At 37.8% G+C, this 21,605-nt stretch overlaps 1 protein-coding gene across 1 annotated transcript in view; it reads right to left on the bottom strand.

Moving 5' to 3' along the window:
• LOC115217394 overlaps nt 1-6,814 on the bottom strand; it is a 79,772-nt gene extending 72,958 nt beyond the window's left edge. The window contains exon 1 of the mRNA XM_029787077.2: nt 6,328-6,814. Within this exon, the coding sequence (XP_029642937.1) occupies nt 6,328-6,426 (99 nt within the window). The 5' untranslated portion in view covers nt 6,427-6,814. The remainder of the gene's footprint in view (nt 1-6,327) is intronic.
• Nucleotides 6,815-21,605: the final 14,791 nt, after the last annotated feature.

The raw sequence follows: 21,605 nt of genomic DNA, 5'->3' as shown, positions 1-21,605 counted from the left end.
GCAGTGTTTCTACAGCTGGATGCCCTTCCTAACGCCAACCACTCCGTGAGTGTAGTGGATGCTTTTTACGTGCCACCTGCACAGGTGCCAGGCGAGGCTGGCAACGGCCACGGTCGGATTGGTGTATTTTATGTGCCACCGGCACGGAAGCCAGACGAGGCGGTGCTGGCATCGGCCACGAGTCGGATGGTGCTTTTTATGTACCACCAGACCAGGGATCCTGGCTGGTTCAATTCGATTTCGATTTCGCTTGCCCCAACATGTCTTCGCAAGCAAGGGGGTTGGCATGGGTGCCTGTCGTACGGTCAGATTGGTGTATTTTACGTGCCACCGGCACAGAAGCCAGTGGAGGCGGCGCTGGCATCGGCCACGAGTCGGATAGTGCTTTTTACGTACCACCAGACCAGGGATCCTGGCTGGTTCAATTCGATTTTGACTTCGATTTCGATTTCGCTTGCCCCAACATGTCTTCGCAAGCAAAGGGGGGTTGGCATGGGTGCCTGTCGTCGGATGAGGTTCTATATCGACTTCGCTTGCCTCAACAGGTCTTTGTGTCCAAGGGAGGAAAGGCATTCATAAGTGGGCTGGGCTCACTTGTCCTGCCTGGTCTTCTCACGTACAGAATATTTCCAAAGGTCTCGGTCGCTGGTCATTTCCTCAGTGAGGCCTAAAGTTCGAAGGTCGTGCTTCACCACCTCGTCCCAGGTTTTCCTGGGTCTACCTCTTCCACGGGTTCCCTCAACTGCTAAGGATTGGCACTTTCTCACACACCTATCTTCATCCATTCTCGCCACATGACCATACCAGCGCAATCGTCTCTCTTGCACACCACAACTGATGCCTCTTAGGTACAACATTTCTCTCAAGGTGCTAACGCTCTGTCGAGTATGTACACTGACATTACACATCCATCGGAGCATACTGGCTTCATTCCTCACGAGCTTACGCATATCCTCGGCAGTCACGGCCCATGTTTCACTGCCATGTAGCATGGCTGTTCGTACACACGCATCATACAGTCTGCCTTTTACTCTGAGCGAGAGGCCTTTAGTCACCAGCAGAGGTAAGAGCTCCCTAAACTTTGCCCAGGCTATTCTTATTCTAGCAGTTACACTTTCAGCGCACCCACCCCCACTACTGACTTGGTCACCTAGATAACGGAAGCTATCAACTACTTCTAGTTTTTCCCCTTGGAAAGTGACTGAAGTTATTTTCTGCAGATTTTCAGAGGTTAATGCTCCTGAGCATCTGCCACATACAAAAACTATCTTCCCAGTTAGCCTACCTTTGACATTGCTGCACCTCTTATGTGTCCATAGCTTACACTGGGTATATATATATATATATATTATATTAAATTAGAGATAAAACCACTATACATATATATATATACATATATATGTACATATATATACATGTGTATATATATACATACATGTACATATACATACATATACATATACATACATATACATATACATATATATGTATATACATATATTTATATACATATATATTTATATACATATATATTTATACACATATATATGTATATATCGTGACTCTTCCACTTTTTCTCGTCTTTTTACTTTTCTTCTACTTCCACTTTTCTCTTTCTGTCGCCACCATTTTCTCCATTTTCCCTTCCTTGGACCTTTGCTTATTCTATGTTTCTGACGAAAAGCACCACTCAATACGTTAAATCCTCCTTCTTCCTTTCCTGAGCGTCCAATTTCAGTATACTTGATCCACATCCTCGTGTTGTGTTTTCTCTTTGTTCATGTTTGGATTAACTATACATATATGTATATATATATATATATAATATATATATATATATATATATATGTATATATGCATATGTATATGCATATATGTGCATATGTATATATGCATATATGCATATGATTGATTGATTGATTGATTCTAGTTTCAGCTTATGAGCTGTGGCCATGCTGGGGCACCGCCATTTGGTGTTGCTACTTGGTTTCACTTCATGGAGGCTTTCTAGCAACTGCTATTTGGTGCATGAGAGAGTTCGATGTATACATATATATATGCATATGTATACATATATATATATGCATATGTATACATATATATATATGCATATGTATACATATATATATGCATATGTATACATATATATATGCATATGTATACATATATATACATATGTATACATATATATGCATATATATATCTATATATATAAAACTCTAGTTGTGTGAGTGTCTGTCCCCTTCGATTTAGATTCCTAACTCCTCCCACATTTTGCGGTGCAGTTTAACCAAATTCGGGTATCTTATAGTCGTGATTCATATCGAGCCCGTCTGTCTATTAGCGCGCGTCAACGATGAGTCTACGATTTTAAAAATAATTTAACATCATTTTTTATTCCATTTTAATGCATAATCTTTCGTGTATCAATGGCGGCGGAGTTGGCGTCCATGGTCACACCTGCACCTGTTTGTTTCTCCCCCTTCCCTCCCTCGTGAAGCTGTGGGGAAGGGAGTGTAAAGAAATCAACGTCGTAATGCGTTGTCAAGGAGACCAGCGTTCTTTTAGAACAACGACTTCATGGCTTGAAGACACCAAAACAGAAATGGCTAAGAAAGCCCGAATTGGCATCTATAAGGGAAGTAACTCTCTAAAAATGCTTATATAGTTATTTCCCTTACAAACCCGAGCAACGCCGGGCGATACTGCTAGTATATATATATATATATATATATATATATATATATATATCACATACATGCATGCATATACTCATATCGTAATTTAACCAAAATCACTGGCCCCGGTTGAAAATGACGAATAAGAAGAGGAATAAGAGTTACGACATCCCTTGATTCTCCCTCATCACAATCGGAAGATGAAGGCACCATGAATGTTGTTTTCAAAACTCTTTCAATTCCGCCGAACAACCATACCGTTTTTACTCATCTTCCCCGGTTGTATTTGCAAACAGCAAATTGTACTCAGTACTGTCCTAAAATGCGAATATCTCTGAAACGATTAGTTTGCCCTATTTTGCCGAATTTATATTATAAACATACTACTCGGTAATTTCAGTGAGTACGTGTCGTCAACTGTCAGCGGCGTGCTTGTTCTATTGACGTATCGAAGTGCGTGCTTGTTCTTGTGCGTGTGTGTGTGTGCTTGTTTGTTTGTTCCTGTGGGTTTTTTTTTTTAATTTGTCGTTGAGAAAGATTCTTCATATTTACCAATAAAAATTTTGAAAACGTGATCTATATCGAAAACATAGAAATCCCCCCCCAAAAAAAAAAGCAAGAAAGAAAGAAAGAAATACCGAAAACGGGTGGTGTACACATTCTTTACCCCCGCCACTCAAACTACAGGTGGGAGGGCTAATGCAGTTTCGCAGGTCTCCTTGAAAAATGCATTGGGGGGGGGGTGAATTCCTAAGTTTTAGATGTCGGAGATTACGAATGTGCACCCCCCCCCCAACTCACCACCACTCCCGTTTAAGGTTTTGAACTTTTTCGACATTTTTTCCCCCTATGTTTTAGATGACGGAGATTCCGGAAATGAAAGAAACCACGTTTTGAAACTTTCAAATTTAATAAGCATGCATGCATGCAGCATGCATGCATGCATGCATGCATGCATGCATGCATGCATGCATGCATGCATACATACATACATACATACATACATACATACATACATACATACATACATACATACATACATACATGCATGCATGCATGTATGTATGTTATGGGATCTTTTCGGTTTGAACGGCAGTTTTTTAAAATAATTTCCACGTAACTAAACACTTTAAAACTTCGTATACTGGTAGAATGTGTTTATAAAACATCTTTTTCTCTTGAGAGAATTCTATAGTTTGTAAGATATTTGTTGTTGTTTTTCTCTTCAATTTCTGCAATTTCAATGACGTCTATTGAGGTGAAAACATTCTGTGCCGTATGAATATGTCCCTCGTTTAAGAAACAGATTGGGTTTATTTATATTTCTGAAGAAAAAAAAAAAGATACCCTTCCCCCACCCCAACCCTAAAACAGATCGATACTAGGGTCATAATTATTGGTAACAATTTCATATGACACCGTTAGAAAAAACTGCCGTTCAAAGCGAAAAGATCCATGTTATATATGTATGTATGTATGTTATGTATGTATGTATGTTATGTATGTATGTATGTTATGTATGTATGTAATGTATGCATGGATGGATGGATGGATGGATGGATGGAAGGAAGGAAGGTGGCGAGCTGGCAGAAACGTTAGCAAGCAGGGCGAAATGCGTAGCCGTATTTCGTCTGCCATTACGTTCTGAGTTCAAATTCCGCCGAGGTCGACTTTGCCTTTCATCCTTTCGGGGTCGATAAATTAAGTACCAGTTACGCACTGGGGTCGATATAATCGACTTAATCCGTCTGTCTGTCCTTATTTGTCTCCTCTGTGTTTAGCCCCTTGTGGGTAGCAAAGAGAGAGAGAAAGAGAGATAGATAGATAGATAGATAGATAGATAGATAGATAGATAGATAGATAGATAGATAGATATGAATGTCTTCCTGAGGCTAAAAACAACAGTAATACCGTCTTCTATAGGACCGTCACATTTAGTTGACAAATATATTATATGAATAAACGGACAAGGATAAATAGATAGACAGACAAATAAATAAATGGATGAAAAAGTTCAAAATTTAAAATTGGGGGAGGGATGAAATTTGAGCCCCTTATTAAACTTTATAACATTATTAAATATTGTTTGTTTCTCATAAAATGGCTCACATGGGGATGTGGTGTATATTTAATTCACATTATATTATTATTTACGATTATTTAAGGCAGACACAATTAAAACGCAAATTCTTTTCACTTTAATGTTTTGTCTGTATTTAATTTCGATTTGCCTATGTTCGTCAATTCGCTACGATCTCTATAAAGTAAACAAACTGAAATTTTTTAATTCGGGAGGGGGTGAAATTTTTAAAAAATTTGTTGCATATTCGTAATCTCCGACATCTAAAACGTAGGAATCCGAAAAAATGTTTTCAAAAACATGCATTTTTCAAGGAGAGGTGTGAAACTGCTTTAGCCCTCCTTACAGGTGAACTCCCACCTGGACTTTGTGTCTTAGGAAATTTTTTAAAAACCACTCATTTCTTGTTGAAATATTACAAAAATATGTTTCCAAAGGTGTAAATGACAATTATGCTGATGAAATCTTTAAAAATGTTTGTTTATTCTATTCAGAAAATAGCCCATTCAAGAACTTGCTCATAATCATTGAACAAGCTTAAAAAAAAAAGACAAATCGATTATTTACATTATTCAATTAAATAAGATCGTCGAATTATTCATTATCAATATGAAATTGGTAGTGATGATGAAATAAAATTTCTAAATTAACTTACTACAAAATAAAATCAAAAGTATTTAGTGATTAAAGTCGTTAATAAACTGGCATTAACGAACAATATGGATCGAAAATATCAGAAAAGTTGCTATGTATGTAACGTGATTATGAATGAGCGACTGAATGGCTAAGCATTTCAGCAATATAATTGTAATCTATATTATCTTTGAAAACCTCTCTTACTAAAAATTTTCCATCGAAAACTGTATTATTAAGATAGTTGTAATGAAACAAAATTCAGAATTGAGGGACCCAAATTAAGGGACGGATCGAATCTCAGATTCGATCTGTCAGAAATCGATATACCAAATCGTGTTCCAGCTTTGTTTGAGTGTTTGTTTTCGTCAAAAGCATTTTGAGAAAAAAAAGGGAACTAATTATGTTAATTACTTTTTCATTAAAGCAAATCTTGTAAAAACCAAATGATAAAATCACTTCTGTTTTAGCTCAACATTTTCAGATTTTCCAGCTGTTACCAATACAGATGAGCGAAGGTTGACAGGGCTTCGCAAGCTCAACAGTTTAGTTGATTACATAATGTATAAAATTATAAATTGATTAATAATTACATCTATAGAAGACAAACTTAGAACACGTCTGTAATTTACAGAACGGAAGAATACACCTCACAATTATTGTTTAGAATAAGACAGATCACAGGTAACAAAGTTCACATCCTAAATTCATAGTAAGTGCTGTTGTTTGAAGATTAATAAGTTTAGAGCAAAACTTTTATGCATCAAATTAACACCAATGACAATATATTACGTGTGGTTTGAAAGTTAAAATAAAATCTTCTAAACAAGAATAATGATAAGAAAAATAGTGTAAATAAGATACCATACGGAAAACTGGCATGGCGAGAAAAAAAACTTTAAAATAATTGGTAGCTTGTATTTCTGTAGTACTTACAAAATTATCAGCCGTTACACCATCATATTTTTTACAGCTTGTATTGATAGTTTCACCACAATTCAAAGTAGTAAGCAAAAATATGAGGACAAAAATCATAATTTCTACTTCAGGTTCAGTCGAGACTAAGTCCTCAAGTTAAGGTTACGACGGAAAATCAAGGTAGGGCTATCAACAGTATAATTATAGTATTGGCCTCTTTCTCTTTTATATATATACATATATATATTTTTTTCGAATTGAAGTTTAGTGAAAACATTCAATTTTCACGGTAAATATAAACGATTATATAATCTATTTTCGTGGCAGATGTGAATTTTAAAACATGTCCTGGGATATGTGGTTTAAATTGTCGCTACTCAAGGCAATTAGTTGACACTCCAGATATACAACTGATTTTCTATATCAGCTCGGTAAAATATAACCGGATATAGGATAGGAATGAGAAGCACGTCGTAATAGATGCGCTTTGTATGAAAAAAAGTGAATTAGAAAAGAAGGTGAAAGAAAAGGCCGTACCCTTTTATTGGAATTTTATTCTCTTTATCAAGTGAACCATAAGTATACAAGAATGTACGTTTGTTGGCTTGGTGGTTTCAATCGGGGTCGTTGTGGCCCTCAGGAGCCCACGTAAGATTTTTTAATTAAAATTTACGCCGTAGGGGGGAGGGGTTAGTAACCGGGGTAAAATGAGTAATTTCTGATTTCTCATTATTTTCTTACCACCTGTTTGAAATCGTTACATTGCAAGTATTCCAGCAGCATCTTTAGGAGTCAAAACTGGTATCTCTTCAAGAAATTTTTCCTCAATTTTGACCCGATATCATTGAAATTGCTAATAAAATATTTGAATAATTTTTAGTGTTTAACAATTAATATCCTTTTCTCTGTTGGATTCCAAGTCAATTTTTGCCTCTAATTTGATATTTTTCAAATTTCAAAAAGTGATGTCTAAATTGGGGTAAAATGAGTAATGACAAATTTCAATTGCATCTTCTTTTTAATATATCATGAAAAGAGACTCTCCAGCAGATCGCAATGAAACTGTGGATAATTTTTTATGCTGAGTATGTTTTTCTTTATTTAGTCAAGTTTGGTTGATTTCATATTGTGCCTAAACCTCTTTCATTTACTCTTTACTCTTTTACTTGTTTCAGTCATTTGACTGAGGCCATGCTGGAGCACCACCTTTAGTCGAGCAAATCAACCCCGGGACTTATTCTTTGTAAGCCCAGTACTTATTCTATTGGTCTCATTTTGCCGAACCGCTAAGTAACGGGGACGTAAACACACAAGCATCGGTTGTCAAGCAATGCTAGGGGGACAAACACAGACACACAAACAAACACACATGCATATATATATATATACATATATACGACAGGCTTCTTTCAGTTTCCGTCTACCAAATCCACTCACAAGGCATTGGTCGGCCCAGGGCTATAGCAGAAGACACTTGCCCAAGATGCCACGCAGTAGGACTGAACCCGGAACCATGTGGTTGGTTAGCAAGCTACTTACCACACAGCCACTCCTGCGCCTATTTGACACAGATATTTAATTATTTTTTTGCATTCTGAGGAATTCAAGACGGGTTGCCCCTGGGAGCTCCTATATGCTGATGACCTAGCCCTCATAGCAGAATCACTACCATAACTAGAAAAGAAATTTCGGATGTGGAAGCAAGGTTTAGAATCAAAAGGCCTTAGAGTCAATGTAGCAAAGACCAAAGTTCTAGTAAGTAGGAAGGCAAACTCATCACACCCCACTTCAGGTAGGTGGCCCTGCTTAATCTGTAGAAAAGGTGTAGGTAGAAACTCCATTAGATGTACCCAGTGTAAGCTATGGAAACATAAGAGGTGCAGCAACATCAAAGGAAGATTAACCAAGAAGATAGCTTTTGTGTGAAGCAGATGCACAGTGGCAATAAACACCACAGATGCTCATAAAACAGATTCCATTACACTCCTGGGGGAGAAAATAGAATTAGTTGATAGTTTCCGCTACCTAAGCGACAAAAGGTCTCTCACTCAGAGTGAAAGGTAGATTGTATGACACATGTGTACGAACTGCCATACTTCATGGTAGTGAAACATGGGCTGTGACTGCGGAGGACATGCGTAGGCTCGAAAGAAATGAAGCTAGCATGATCCACTTGATGTATAATGTCAGTGTCCATGCACGACAGAGTGTGAGCGCCCTGAGAGAAATGTTGGACATAAGATGCAGCGTGCAGGAGAGACATTTGCGTTGGTATGGGAGTGGGATGTAGGCCTAGTGCATGAAGTGGAAATGTGAAGAAAAGAAGAGATTTAGTTTGGTTTGTTGTGGCAGAGTGTTTCAGAAATTTTCTTGTTAAGTGTGGGTAGGACACAGCACTTCTAGAACTCAGTTTCATTGACATGGGCAGGTCTTCTCAAGAACTTTATCGCACCAGACATCTTGGTTCATTGTTATTTCCTCTGTGAAGCCCAACATCCTGAGATTGGCCCTTACTACTTCATCCTATGTCTTCTTGGGTCTCCCTCTTCTGTGGGTACCATCTACTTTTAGTGATCAGCACTTCTTTATGCAGTTGTCCTCATTTATACACATCACATGTCCAAACCAACATAGTCTTCTCTCTTGCATGCTACATTTGATTCCTCTTATGCGCAACTTTTCTCTCAAAACATTTGCACTTTGTCGTACATGTGCACTGATGTTTCACATCCAACAGAGCATACTACCTACATTTCTCTCCAGTCTATACATGTTTGCTGCAAGCATCGTATAGTCGACCTTTCACTCTGACAGAGAGTCCTTTAGTTGCAAACAGAGATAATAGCTCTCTGAACTTCCTCCACCCAATTCTTATTCTAGAAACAATACTTTCAGAACATCCTCCACCATTGCTAATTTGCTCACCTATGTAACAGAAACTACCTACAACCTCAAGAGAGCATCCTGGGCATTTGAGAGAATCTAAGCCCCGTGTGCTCTTAGTGTTTATTGTTCCTGCACATATTCCACATACAAAGACAACATTATCTGTTAATCTACGTGTGATTCCGTTGCACCTCTTATGTGTCCATACTTTGCACTGGTTGCAGCAAATGGAATTTCTTCCAACTCCTTTCCTACATATTGAGTAGGGCCATTTACCTGATGGAAAGAGAGTTTTATTTTCTGTCTTACTAACAACAACTTTGTTAGGTTAACTTTAAGGCCTTTTGATTCCAGGTTTTGTTTTCATTCCTGGAATTTTTCTCCAATTCTGCTAAAGATTCTGCAATAAGAGCAAGGTCATCTGCATATAGCAGCTCCCATAAAATATATATTATATATACATTTAAATTGACTTTCCATTAGAATGAATTTTACTGTAATAACTACAAATAAGTGAATTTTTTGCAACTTTTCCACATTCCTTTACAATTTCAAGACATGGTGAAACATTTATCGTTGCTGTTCTCGAAGGTCAAGTGACATAAAGTTAAAGAAATATTTTGCAATATCAAGCTTATTTTCCTTAGAAATCTTGCTTGAGTACAATTTTATAGAAAATAAACAAGTCTGTACAGAGCAAAATAGAGGAAGCGTCAAAGTATTTCAGACAGAGGTGGTTGGTATCTAGATTGTTAGTTGAAAGAAACAGTGATTAATGCATTGATAAGCTAATGATTGTAGCATATTAGAGGGTGAAGGCTTATGGATGTGGGCCAGAACTGTTAAATGAAATTGGGTCGGCTTTGGAAGATCTGTTTTATTGATCTTATCATTTTGAACTTTTTTAATTGAATAAATCAACCTCAGGGCTTTTTTTTCAGGCCTGGTTACTTTTTGCCAGACTGCTAAATTATAGGGATGTAAACATGCCAACACCAGTTGTCAAGCAGTTTCCATCTACCAAATCCACTCACAAGGCTTTGGTTGGTCTGAGGCTATAGTAGAAGACACTTGCCCAAGGTGCCACACATTGGGACTGAACCCAGAACTCTGTGGTTGGGAATCAAACTTCTTACCACACAGCCATGCCTGCTGTTTCCAAGACCTTAATTCATAGAAATTGTATCAGGAAGTATCTAGGTTATGTGTACTTCTCATTGTCTTTTGAGATTCAAAACTTTAATACATGCTGTTGACACAACATTAGAAGCCGTCACAGTTTGGCAGTTCTTTTGTTTACAAGACATAAGTTAGTTCTTAGCTGTTGTTAATGTATACACAGGAAGTGTGTCAATCAGAGCTATGCATTAACATTATGATCGTATGTTAAATGTCTACATTTTATCAACAGAAGTATAAAATAATAGATCATTATTTCAGATATATTTATTGCAAGTAAATAAGGATTTAAATGTCTCTATCATTATATATGTTTTAATAATGACTGTGTTTCTTAGTTTCTTATTTCATAGCAACAGTTAGATATTTTTTCAAATTGGTTTGCTCTCTCTTGCACATATGGTTTATATTTTCTGTACTATTTATACATCCTGTAGTGTCATTTAAACACAAAGCATTTATTTTATAAATCAATGTTAAACTTACTTTAGAACAGTGGTGGGGACTGTTTTAGCAGTGGGGACTGCAAATTCATAAGAACATTTAGGGATACAGTTGCACTGAGAAAAATAATACACCAGATAGAAAGGTGGGCTGAAAATTTCATAGGATACCTATAAAGGAGTGATGCTAGAGCTGTGAAACCTTGCATGCATTAATTTCAACTCTTTTTTAAATTAATAATTGCATTGTTTCTTTCCAGGTAAGCCGACATGTGACTGTTCAAAGAAGACTTCAGAAGTAACTAGTAACAACAGCAGATATGATGTCATCATCACTGCGATACTGGTTCCCAGCCAATTTTTATTTTCATGTAGGGGAATAGATGATAGTCAGATGGAGCCACATCAGGAAAATAGGGTGGGTGATCAACCAATTCAAAGTCACAGTCATGCACAGTAGCCATTGAAACCAAGGACTTATGAGCTGAAGCATTGCCCTGATGAAACAACACCAGTCTTTCATAATTACCTTAGCTAGTTGGTATAGTACTCTCCATTGATGATGTGGTCCTTTTGAAGATAGTTGATAAACACAATGCCTTTTGCATCCCAAAAAACTAAGGCCATCACCTTCCCTGCAGATAAAATGACCTTAGTTTTATTTGGAGCTAGTGAGGAAGGGTGTTTCCATTGCATGGAATGTCTCTTTATCTCTGGCTCAAAGTGATGAACCCAACCCTCATCCTGGGTTAGGAAATGCTCAAGGAAGCCAGCTGAGTATGCCTCAAACAATGTCAGATTTTCCTGTGATATCGTCAGCCTGGTGCACTTTTGATCAGGTGTCAGAAGACATGACACCCACTGAGCAGAACCTTCATTCATTGGACAGAATATTCTCAACTTTCTCATGAGATATTCTAGTAGCATTGGCCATTTGATTTATGACAGTTGCTTGTCATCCATCAGCATATGGTGAAAAATTATCAATGTTTTCCTTGGTGGTGGCAGTTGCAGAATATCCAGACATTGGGTCCTCTTCAAGACTCTCCTTCCTGTCCTACATTCAGCTTCCCACTTTTGCACTTTTGATAAAGCTGGAGCATCATCTCCTAATATAGCAACCATGGCAACATCAATGTCCTTTGGGGCTAAACCCTTTTCCTGCAGGTACTTGATAACACCACAATGCTAAATTTTATCTGCTTTCAAGAGAAGTCATTACTAGTTACTTTTAAAGTCATCTTTAAACAGTCAGCTGACAGTTTACTGGGAAAAAAACAATGCATGTATTAATAAGAAGCATTGAAATTAATGTACACAAGATTTCACAACTCTAGCATCACTCCTTCATAGTCAGCCTAGGAACTTTTCAGCCTACCCTTGTAGTTATACGATTTTATTGAAATATTAAAATACCCAAGATGTCATAGGTGAAATAAACATCAGAGATGCTTTGAGCCACACAGAAACTGCAGCAACTACTCAGGGGTTTTGCAAGCTCTTTTAAATCCTTTGCAATACTGGAAATCCTTCCATATCATCGGCAGGTATCTCAGGGTTTCAAGTGTTTCAATCTGTAGTCTGTATGCTTCACCTGAGTAGGGTTCCACTTGTGGCTTCTTATCAACAACAGTCATCTTGAGCTAGTTTCAACTGCTATGCCTGTTTCCATGACGGTTTTCTTCAGTTGCCTTGATTCCAGACTTATCTTCTGCAGGAAATAGTGCACTGATCTGTATGGAAAGCCACAACAGCTGACTTCATTGGTATCATCATCATCATCATCGTTTAACGTCCGTTCTCCATGCTAGCATGGGTTGGATGGTTCGACCGGGGATCTGGGAAGCCAGAAGGCTGCACCAGGCTCCGGTCTTATCTGGCAATGTTTCTACAGCTGGATGCCCTTCATAACGCCAACCACTCCGTGAGTGTAGTGGGTGCTTTTTATGTACCACCTATAAAATAATATTTATTTATAATAGTATACAGTATAATATTTTAATTATTAATTAAATTCTTACTTGGCATGTTAATGAGTAAATTCTGCATTACTTTAAAAAACTCTATTAGATGGTATTGACAATGTAACCATTCTTTATTGATTTGGAAGATTTTTATCTGTGTCACAGGGAAGTGGTTCTTGGCTAAGTTTAATGCAGAACACATTGTTTGTATTGGTAACTATCAAATTTGGGTGCCAAGGCATCATACATTTGTAAAATGAATTTACTCAAGTTACAGAAATTAGGATCTTCATCTGGCTTCATCTCACTGACAGGAATTTTAAATATTCATAGTTTTAATTCATGACTTTTTAATTCTTGAAGCCACTTTTGGAATTGATTCTAAAGGTTAAAACACAATGCAGGAATAGCCACTACTATTGCTTTGGATTTCTGTTCTTTTAGTGGTAGAAAAATGTTTAATGAATTATTTTGTTTTTCTAGTTGTCTGATAAACAATTGTGATATTGATTCAAAGCTCCTGATAGTAGCAAGGAATGTGATAAGAAAATTATTTGGTCCTTGTAATTTCAAACTTAGATTGTTTATGTTAGTCATATCAAGCCCAGAACATCAAATTACATAAAGAGCTTGGTTCTCAAATTTCAAGATAAGGTCTTTGACATCCAAGAAGAGTCTCACTACATATTTCAACAGATAGAAATTTGTGAGCTTATGCCATATGTTGAACCAGTGAAACACAGAATTGTTTCAATAATTTATTATGTAACACTTTGATGTCCTTCAGAAACTTATGGTTTGACAGGAACTAGCAAGCTGGAGGGCTGAGCCAGGTCCCAGTCGTCTGTTTTGGCATGATTTCTACAGCTGGATGCCCTTCCTAATGCCAACCACTTTATTGAGTGTACTTTAAGTGGTGCCAGCATGTGTGCTTTTTGCATGGTATCAGCATGAGTGCTTTTGTGGCACCAGCATGAGAGCTTTTATGTGACTCGGAATGGGTGCTTTTTATGTGGTGCCATACTCTTTACATGGTGCTGGCATGGGTTCTGTTTATGTGGTGCTGGCACAGGTGCATTTTACATGGTGCCAGCATGGGTGCAATTTATGTGGCACCAACATGAGTAAATTTTGTATGATGCTGACATGGATGCATTTCACATGGTACATTTTATGTGATACTGGCATGGGTGCATTTTACATGGTGCCAACACAGCTGCATATTACATGGCGATAGCACAGGTGCAGTTTACATGGCACTGACATAGGTGCTTTTTACATGACACCAGTACTTGCAGGGTCATCGAATGGCTTGCATGACAAGGATGTCTCAACTGAGAGAAGTGACTCTGTGCCAGGCGTGAGGCTGATGTACGATAGCAAGTCAAGGATAGCTGTGTTACTACAGAGAAGATACTTGGTTACCCCAATAGGACAAGGAAACAGAGGGAGGTGGGAAAGTGAGAGAGAAAGAGAAGTCAGTTGATCATCCTACAATTCTTTCTTGATTTAAAGCAACAAATACTTTTTGAGATTCTACCGTAAATGATACTCTGTAATTTTTTTTTTGTGCAATCTCTTATGGCTTATTTGACCTCAGATAAAAACAAACAGCAAAAAAACAACCTTCACCTCATCTATTCATACACTGATTTCAAAGCGAGTAACTCTTTTTGTATTGTAAAGTTTGCTGTTATCTTACGTACAGGAAATATGTCTACCTCTATTATATTTATAGCAAGTTGCCTTTTCTTTATTCTGGTTAGAAACTGTTCTTCATAGTGAATTAAAATTCTCAAACAATAATAACTTTCTATTGAGTTAAAATTCATGCAATAGCAACTATAACTTCTTTAACAAACTTGTCTTTGGTTTGTGCTTTTAATTTCTGTGCAATTAATTTTCATACATCTTAACTTCCATATATTTTACATAAGGCTTTTATTCATATTTGTTTGTTTTTAAATAGTTTACTGTTTGTATAAAGATTATCTTAAAATGGTTAGCTTATCTAAACACTGAGTCATTTATTTATTTATTTTCATTTTTCATTTTTTTAATTATATTTCATACTGGTCTTCAAATTTGTACATTTCTATAAACTGTAACAGGTGAGAAATTTCCCATTCAATGAAAAAATAACTATCTTTCCATTTTGCACTGAATCACATTCAATGCAAAATTTATTCATACTGGTCACTGCAGATGAAGTTGCTTTTGTGCTCTTTATAGTATCAGTCTATACAATATATTAAATAAAGCTGTTTGTTAATTAGATTGTAGTAAGTAACTTTTACTAAAAGAAAGTAATTATTAAAGTCTACACTGTCTAGAAAATATTTTAAAATTCTAATTTTAATATATTTTTATCAAAATGTGATTTTGAAGTTACTTTTATTATTCAAGATTTCAATTACTAAAACTGATTTGACTGCAAGACAGGCATTTTTAGCATTGAGATAACTTTTTGTCCTTTCTCTTTCTCTTACTCTTCATGACATTATTTTCTACTGACATATCGATAAAAACATTTCTCCAAATTATATGTCTAATCCAGTGTCAGTCAAAATATGTTGATTCCAGCATCCTTTCATATTTGTTGGGTGTTTTTGAAGAAATAGAAAAGTGATTTTAATTTACTTATAACAAGTATAAACGTATCTCATTTTCTTTCAAAAAATTTGATTGTTGTATATCATCATCATTTAACGTCTGCTTTCCATGCTAGCATGGGTTGGACGATTGACTGAGGGCTGGCGAACCAGATGGCTGCACCAGGCTTCAATCTTGATCTGGCAGACACAATGGGTTAAAAAAAAAATAAGCATTATTACAAGAGATTGTTACAGTACTTTATAAATTCTAACACAATCTTTGAGCACTTGCAATTATTCTAAATTTATTTATTGAGCAAATAAGTACTATGAGGTGAATAAAGAGAAATTAGACGTAACATGAGAAAAATTACACAGGTGCGGTTGTGTGATAAGAAGCTTTCTTTCCAACCACATGGTTCTGGGTTCAGTTCCACTGTGTGACACCTTGGGCAAGTGTCTTCTGTTATAGCTTTAGGCCAACCAAAGCCTTGTAAGCAGATTTGGTAGATGGGAACTGAAAGGAGCTTATCACACACACATGTATATATACACACATATAAAACCTAATGGTTTGGGTGTTGCACTCACAATTGCAGGTTTGTGATTTCAGTTCCTAGACTGGGTAGTGTGTTGTGTTCTTGAGCAAAACACTTTATCTCATGTTGCTCTACATTCACCTTGACACCTGACGCATGGCACACCGTGCACCTGTTTGGATGTCAATTTGATGGAGGAAGAGAGTGAATGTATGGCACATACAGAGCTAACATACAGCACATACAGATTTGATCACTATAAACAAATCATTTGTGCAGGTAGTTCAGCAAAAAAAGCTCAACATTCATACATCATATACATGTGTGTGTGTTTTTGTTTTTGAGTGTCTGTGTTTACCCCCCGCCAACCACCACCACATGATAATTGGTGTTGGTGTGTTTATGGTCCCGTATCTTAATGGTTTGGCAAAAGAAACCAGTAGAATAAGTACCAGGCTTTAAAAAAGAAAGTTCTGCGGTCAATTCATTCTATGAAAACCCTTCAGTGTGGTGCCCCAACATGGTCACAGTGAAAAACTCTCTTTACTCTTTTACTTGTTTCAGTCATTTGACTGCGGCCATGCTAGAGCACCGCCTTTTAGTCGAGCAAATCGACCCCGGGACTTATTCTTTGTAAGCCCAGTACTTATTCTATCGGTCTCTTTTGCCGAACCGCTAAGTGACGGGGACGTAAACACACCAGCAATGCTAGGGGACAAACACAGACACACAATCACACACACACACATATATATATATATATACATATATACGACAGGCTTCTTTCAGTTTCCGTCTACCAAATCCACTCACAAGGCATTGGTCGGCCCAGGGCTATAGCAGAAGACACTTACCCAAGATGCCATGCAGTGGGACTGAACCCGCAACCATGTGGTTGGTTAGCAAGCTACTTACCACACAGCCACTCCTACAAAAATTTACACAAATTGGGAATCAAATGTATAAATGTTGTTTTTGTTAGTTAATATAATAGAAATAGACAAATGAATCATAATTGTTGCCTGTATTCAAAGTTAATGCATTTAATTGGTAATAACTCTTCAAAAAGAAAACAATGTTTATGTAATACTAATTAATAGTAATAGAGGATATAGGCTCATGGGATGGAATTTTTAGGAGGAAAGGAAGAATGAGAAACAAAGGCTAATTGGTAAATAGTTATAATTAACGCCTGACAGTAATTAGTGTTCACTATAACAAGTGTATAATGTCATTAGTCATATATATGAGAGCCAATATTTGAAAATATGGTTTTGTGAGAGAAACATACATCTTAAGTTAATTCTAATCAGAATGTAACCATTACATCATCAATCTTTACCTATTCTAACTTCTATGATTAATGTTATGAAATACGAATTATAGTTAACAGGAAATTGTTCATAGCTTATGGTGTGTAGCAGCACAAGCAGTCAGCACCATATTGGATGAGGTTTTGCGGAAGCCATTGCCATCTCTGAGACTGGAGTGAGACCTCACCTGCATCCATTTGCCATGCACAAGATCATAACAAAGCTCGCGAAGGCAAACTGTATATAAGGGCAAAACAGAAACAGATTCATTCTCTCTTTCCGCCTCTTAGCAGCAGCACTTGCTGATTGCACTCCATTGGCTGGGCCTGTCTGTATGTTGTACCTCCAGAGGCAATGTGCCCGCAATAACGGAGCTACTACACAACGCACACAGCTAAAGATGATTGCTGAGAGCACCACACTTCATCTGTCCTGTGAAACCTGTAAATAAACCAGTTGTAAATTGCATTCGTACTTGAAGTCTTCTCTCTTCGCCTGCCGGAGCCTGAACTACATGAAGAACAAAAGAGATGATGGAAGAAGGAGATATTCTCCCGATATCGTAAACCTTGCCATCCATTATAAAATGGTGACCCCCAACATAGAAAAGGTTCATCACATAGATGCCTCAGCTGAATCATGAACTGGCGGTTTTCACTCGCTTCCAACTGGTAAACACATCAATGGCCATGCCTCCAGCTGTCCATCAACTTCTGGCAAGCCACCTGTCAACTTCCAGCCATCGTTCCTGCTGCCACATTTGAATTGTCCCACATGGAAACAATTTTACCAGTTGCATGTCACTTTCTGGCGATTTTTTAACTGACAAAAGAAAAGGAAGAAAAAATATCTATTGGTACAAGCACACACATACCATTGCAGTGTTTTTTTCTCACATTTTTTGGGGGGTGGGGGGGGGTTCAGCACAAAAAAAAAAACAGGTTTAGCAACAAAATTTTTTCTTGTTTGTGCATTCTATAAATTTTATTCAGAAAATTTTTTTTTTCGCACGCATGCTACTATTTCCAATAACACTTTTGTTGGTTTTTTGGTCCATTTCTTTTTCTCCTCTGACAGAGAGAAAAAACAAAAAAAAATGAGTTCAGCCAATCTTCCTCATTTCACTGGTGACGTCACGCTTTTGTTCACTCAGTTGGAGGCATATTTTGCGGCACATGCTGCACCTCCGCAGCAACAGTTAAATCTTCTCTTTCGTAGCATTCCTATACCACTCGCTACTTCAGTCAGGGATCTCATCACTGATCCTCACCTGGATACGACCTACGAGGTAGTCAAATCCAAGGTGCTCCGACGGAACACTAAATCTGTGGAGTCTAAGTTTAAGCAGCTTATGCAAGCTGAGGGGTTAGGAGACAGGATGCTATCTCAATTTTTACAGCATCTCTGTGAGCTCAGCGACATGACTGAGGACAACTCACTTTTATGGAAGCTTTTCTTCTCTCAGCTACCTCCCAATGTGCAAACCATTTTAGTCACAATGGTTGATACTAACACTGTGGATCAACCAGCTACCATGGCTGATAAGATTTTAGGGTTCACTATCTAGCTAGCACCTCGCCATGTCTGTTCTTGCTCAGAGATTTCCTCCGCTGCATCTTCCTCATTACAGGATGATATTTTGGAGAAACTTGACTCCTTAACACACCGAATGGATGCGCTTTGGGGATGGTGCTACAACTCTTCACACCATCGCAGTCGAAGCCGGTCCCATTCACACTCGACCAATTCCTCTTCAACTAGTTCCGGTCTTTGTTGGTACCATGCCAAGTATCAGCATAAAGCCCACAAATGCATTCAGCCTTGCTGCTTCCCATCGGAGGGAAACAACCTGCGGAGGGTTTGAGCATGTCCAGCACTTCTGGTCAATCAAACTCAAACTGTGCAATTTTTGTGAAGGACCGTGTGTCTAATCAGGCATGGGTTCTAGTTGCTCCATTTGGCCTTTGCGTCTCGCTACAGACAAGCCAAAGCGCTCAGAGATCACCTTGCATGCGGTCAATTGATCTCCCATTGCAACTTATGGTCAAATTTCATTAAATATTGACATTAATCTTCGCTAAGATTTTAGTTGGATTTTTGTCATAGCAGATCTCCCACATCCTATTCTGGGTGCGGACTTTTTGAACAATTTTAATGAATTGGTAGATGTCAGGCGACAGAGACTTGTCGATGGTTCTATGTCTTTGTCTACACCTGTAAAGGCCACTACCAATGCTGTTCTCAGTTCTTCCTTTTCCGTTTTCACTGCTGGTGATGCATATTATTCACTCTTAGCTTCTTTCCCAGAGCTGGTGCATCAGCTATTCCAAACGGCGAAACCTACTCACTCGACACTCCACTATATTACCACCACTGGGCCACCTGTCTTTTCATGCCTGCGGTGACTTGCTCCTGACCGTCTTAAGAAAGCTAGGTCCACACCCTTCGATGACACCCCAAACACGCCCACTTTTGATCCTTTACAATCACCTGCATATGCACCTTTAAGCATACTATCACCTACACCTCGACCTTCATCGCCACTACCTAACACAAAGAAACTCTGTCACCAGGACTGCCCACACTGTGCATTGGCCCAAAAAACTCACTAAAACTATTTATATCCGACAATCTCTTTTGTGTTTCCTATGACAGACAATTGCTTTCTTGTGTTACTGGACAGTTCCAATACTCTACCATTGAACATTTTGTCAAATTTTGTACATGCCAATTTATATTTCTTGCAATTATTTTTCTATATGACTTGTAACGTTTTTGTACCATATCTTGTTGGTTGCAATCAGTTACCATTTTTGCGCTTTCTTGTGCCTGCTCCAATTATTCTGTTTTCACACTGCTGCACTCAGGAGGGAGCCCTTGTAGCGGCACAAGCAGTCAGTGTCATATTGGATGAGATCTCCTGGCAGCAATTGCCATCTCCAAGACCTCACCTGCATCCATTTGCCATGCGTGAGATCACAATGAGGCTCGCGATGGCAAACTGTATATAAGGGAAAAACAGAAACAGATTCATTCTCTCTTTCTGCCTCTTAGTAGCAGCGCTTGCTGATCGCACTCCATTGGCTGGGCCTGTCTGTATGTTGTACTTCCAGAGGCAATGTGCCTGCACTAACGGAACTACTACACAATGCACACAGCTAAAGATGGTTGCTGAGAGCAGCACACTTCACCTATCCTGTGAAACCTGTAAATAAACCAGTTGTAAATTGCATTCGTACTTGAAGTCTTCTCTCTTCACCTGCCAGACCCTGAACTACATGAAGAACAAAAAGAGATAATGGATGAAGGCGATATTCTCCTGATATCATAAACCTTGCCATCCTTTATAGGTGTTTAGAATAATTTCTATTACCCTGAAATGAAGAGATATTTTGATTTTTGACATAAGACCAAAAGTCTGTTAGAAGTTCCAAATACTTATTGCTCAACGCAAAAACGTTTTTTGCTTGCAGTGCATGGCAGGGAAGAAATATACCAAATGAGTCAGTTCCTGTATGTCCATAAGTGATGTGTGTTTTAGCAATGATTGCAGACTGTAGTGGTCATTAAATTCTGTAGCCAAAGTTGAGTGGTGTGAGTTCCTGTAGCCATTGACCTTGGTTGTGATACAGCCACTAACTAGTCTCTGGCCACACGAATTGCATATAACCAAAGGTGTCAAAGAAAAGCTGCCAATGACAAAGTTAATGGCAATCCCATAATGTAGTTTTATCACAATTTGAATCTAATGTTGAACAGGTTTGTTCTATTGTTTTTGCTGATCAACTACCTCCTGATGAAAAAGATTTCTTAATGTGTCTACCTGAGACCTGAATGGGTAGTTGTTTGCTGCTATCATTAATCCATAACAGAATCCTGTTTTATTGTTTATTATTTTCACATCTGAACACAGGATTCAGACTGAAGCAATGAGTCGGTGTCTGGGATTTGGCCCATATTCCTGCTACAAGTTTCAAATTTGAATGTGGACGAAATTTTACCTCGCCTAGAATGTTCAGAACATTCTATTTTAGCATAATTGGAACAACATTGATAGCTATGAGAGAAATAAAAACCAGCATTAAGGAAAGATAATATTGATTTGAACATTCATCATTATAATCATCATTTAGCACTGGTTTTCCATGCTGACATAGCTTAGTGTGATGGAATCTGGTAAGCTCTGTCATGGTTTTTATAGCTGGGTGCCAATCCTAATGCATAATTATATAACTAAATATTCTAATTTTTATTATAACCGGACCAGCAGATGCTGTTATACGTAACTGGTTGCAATGTACTTCCAATTCTGTCTTGATTGCGCCATACTTTTCCATCTTGACCTAAATTGCTTAACTAAATCTCTCTTCACATTGTA

This window comes from Octopus sinensis, linkage group LG11, assembly GCF_006345805.1.
Source record: "Octopus sinensis linkage group LG11, ASM634580v1, whole genome shotgun sequence".
NCBI lineage: Eukaryota > Metazoa > Mollusca > Cephalopoda > Octopoda > Octopodidae > Octopus > Octopus sinensis.
The sequence above is the reverse complement of the archived record's forward strand: the minus strand, read 5'-3'. Positions and strand labels throughout refer to the sequence as shown.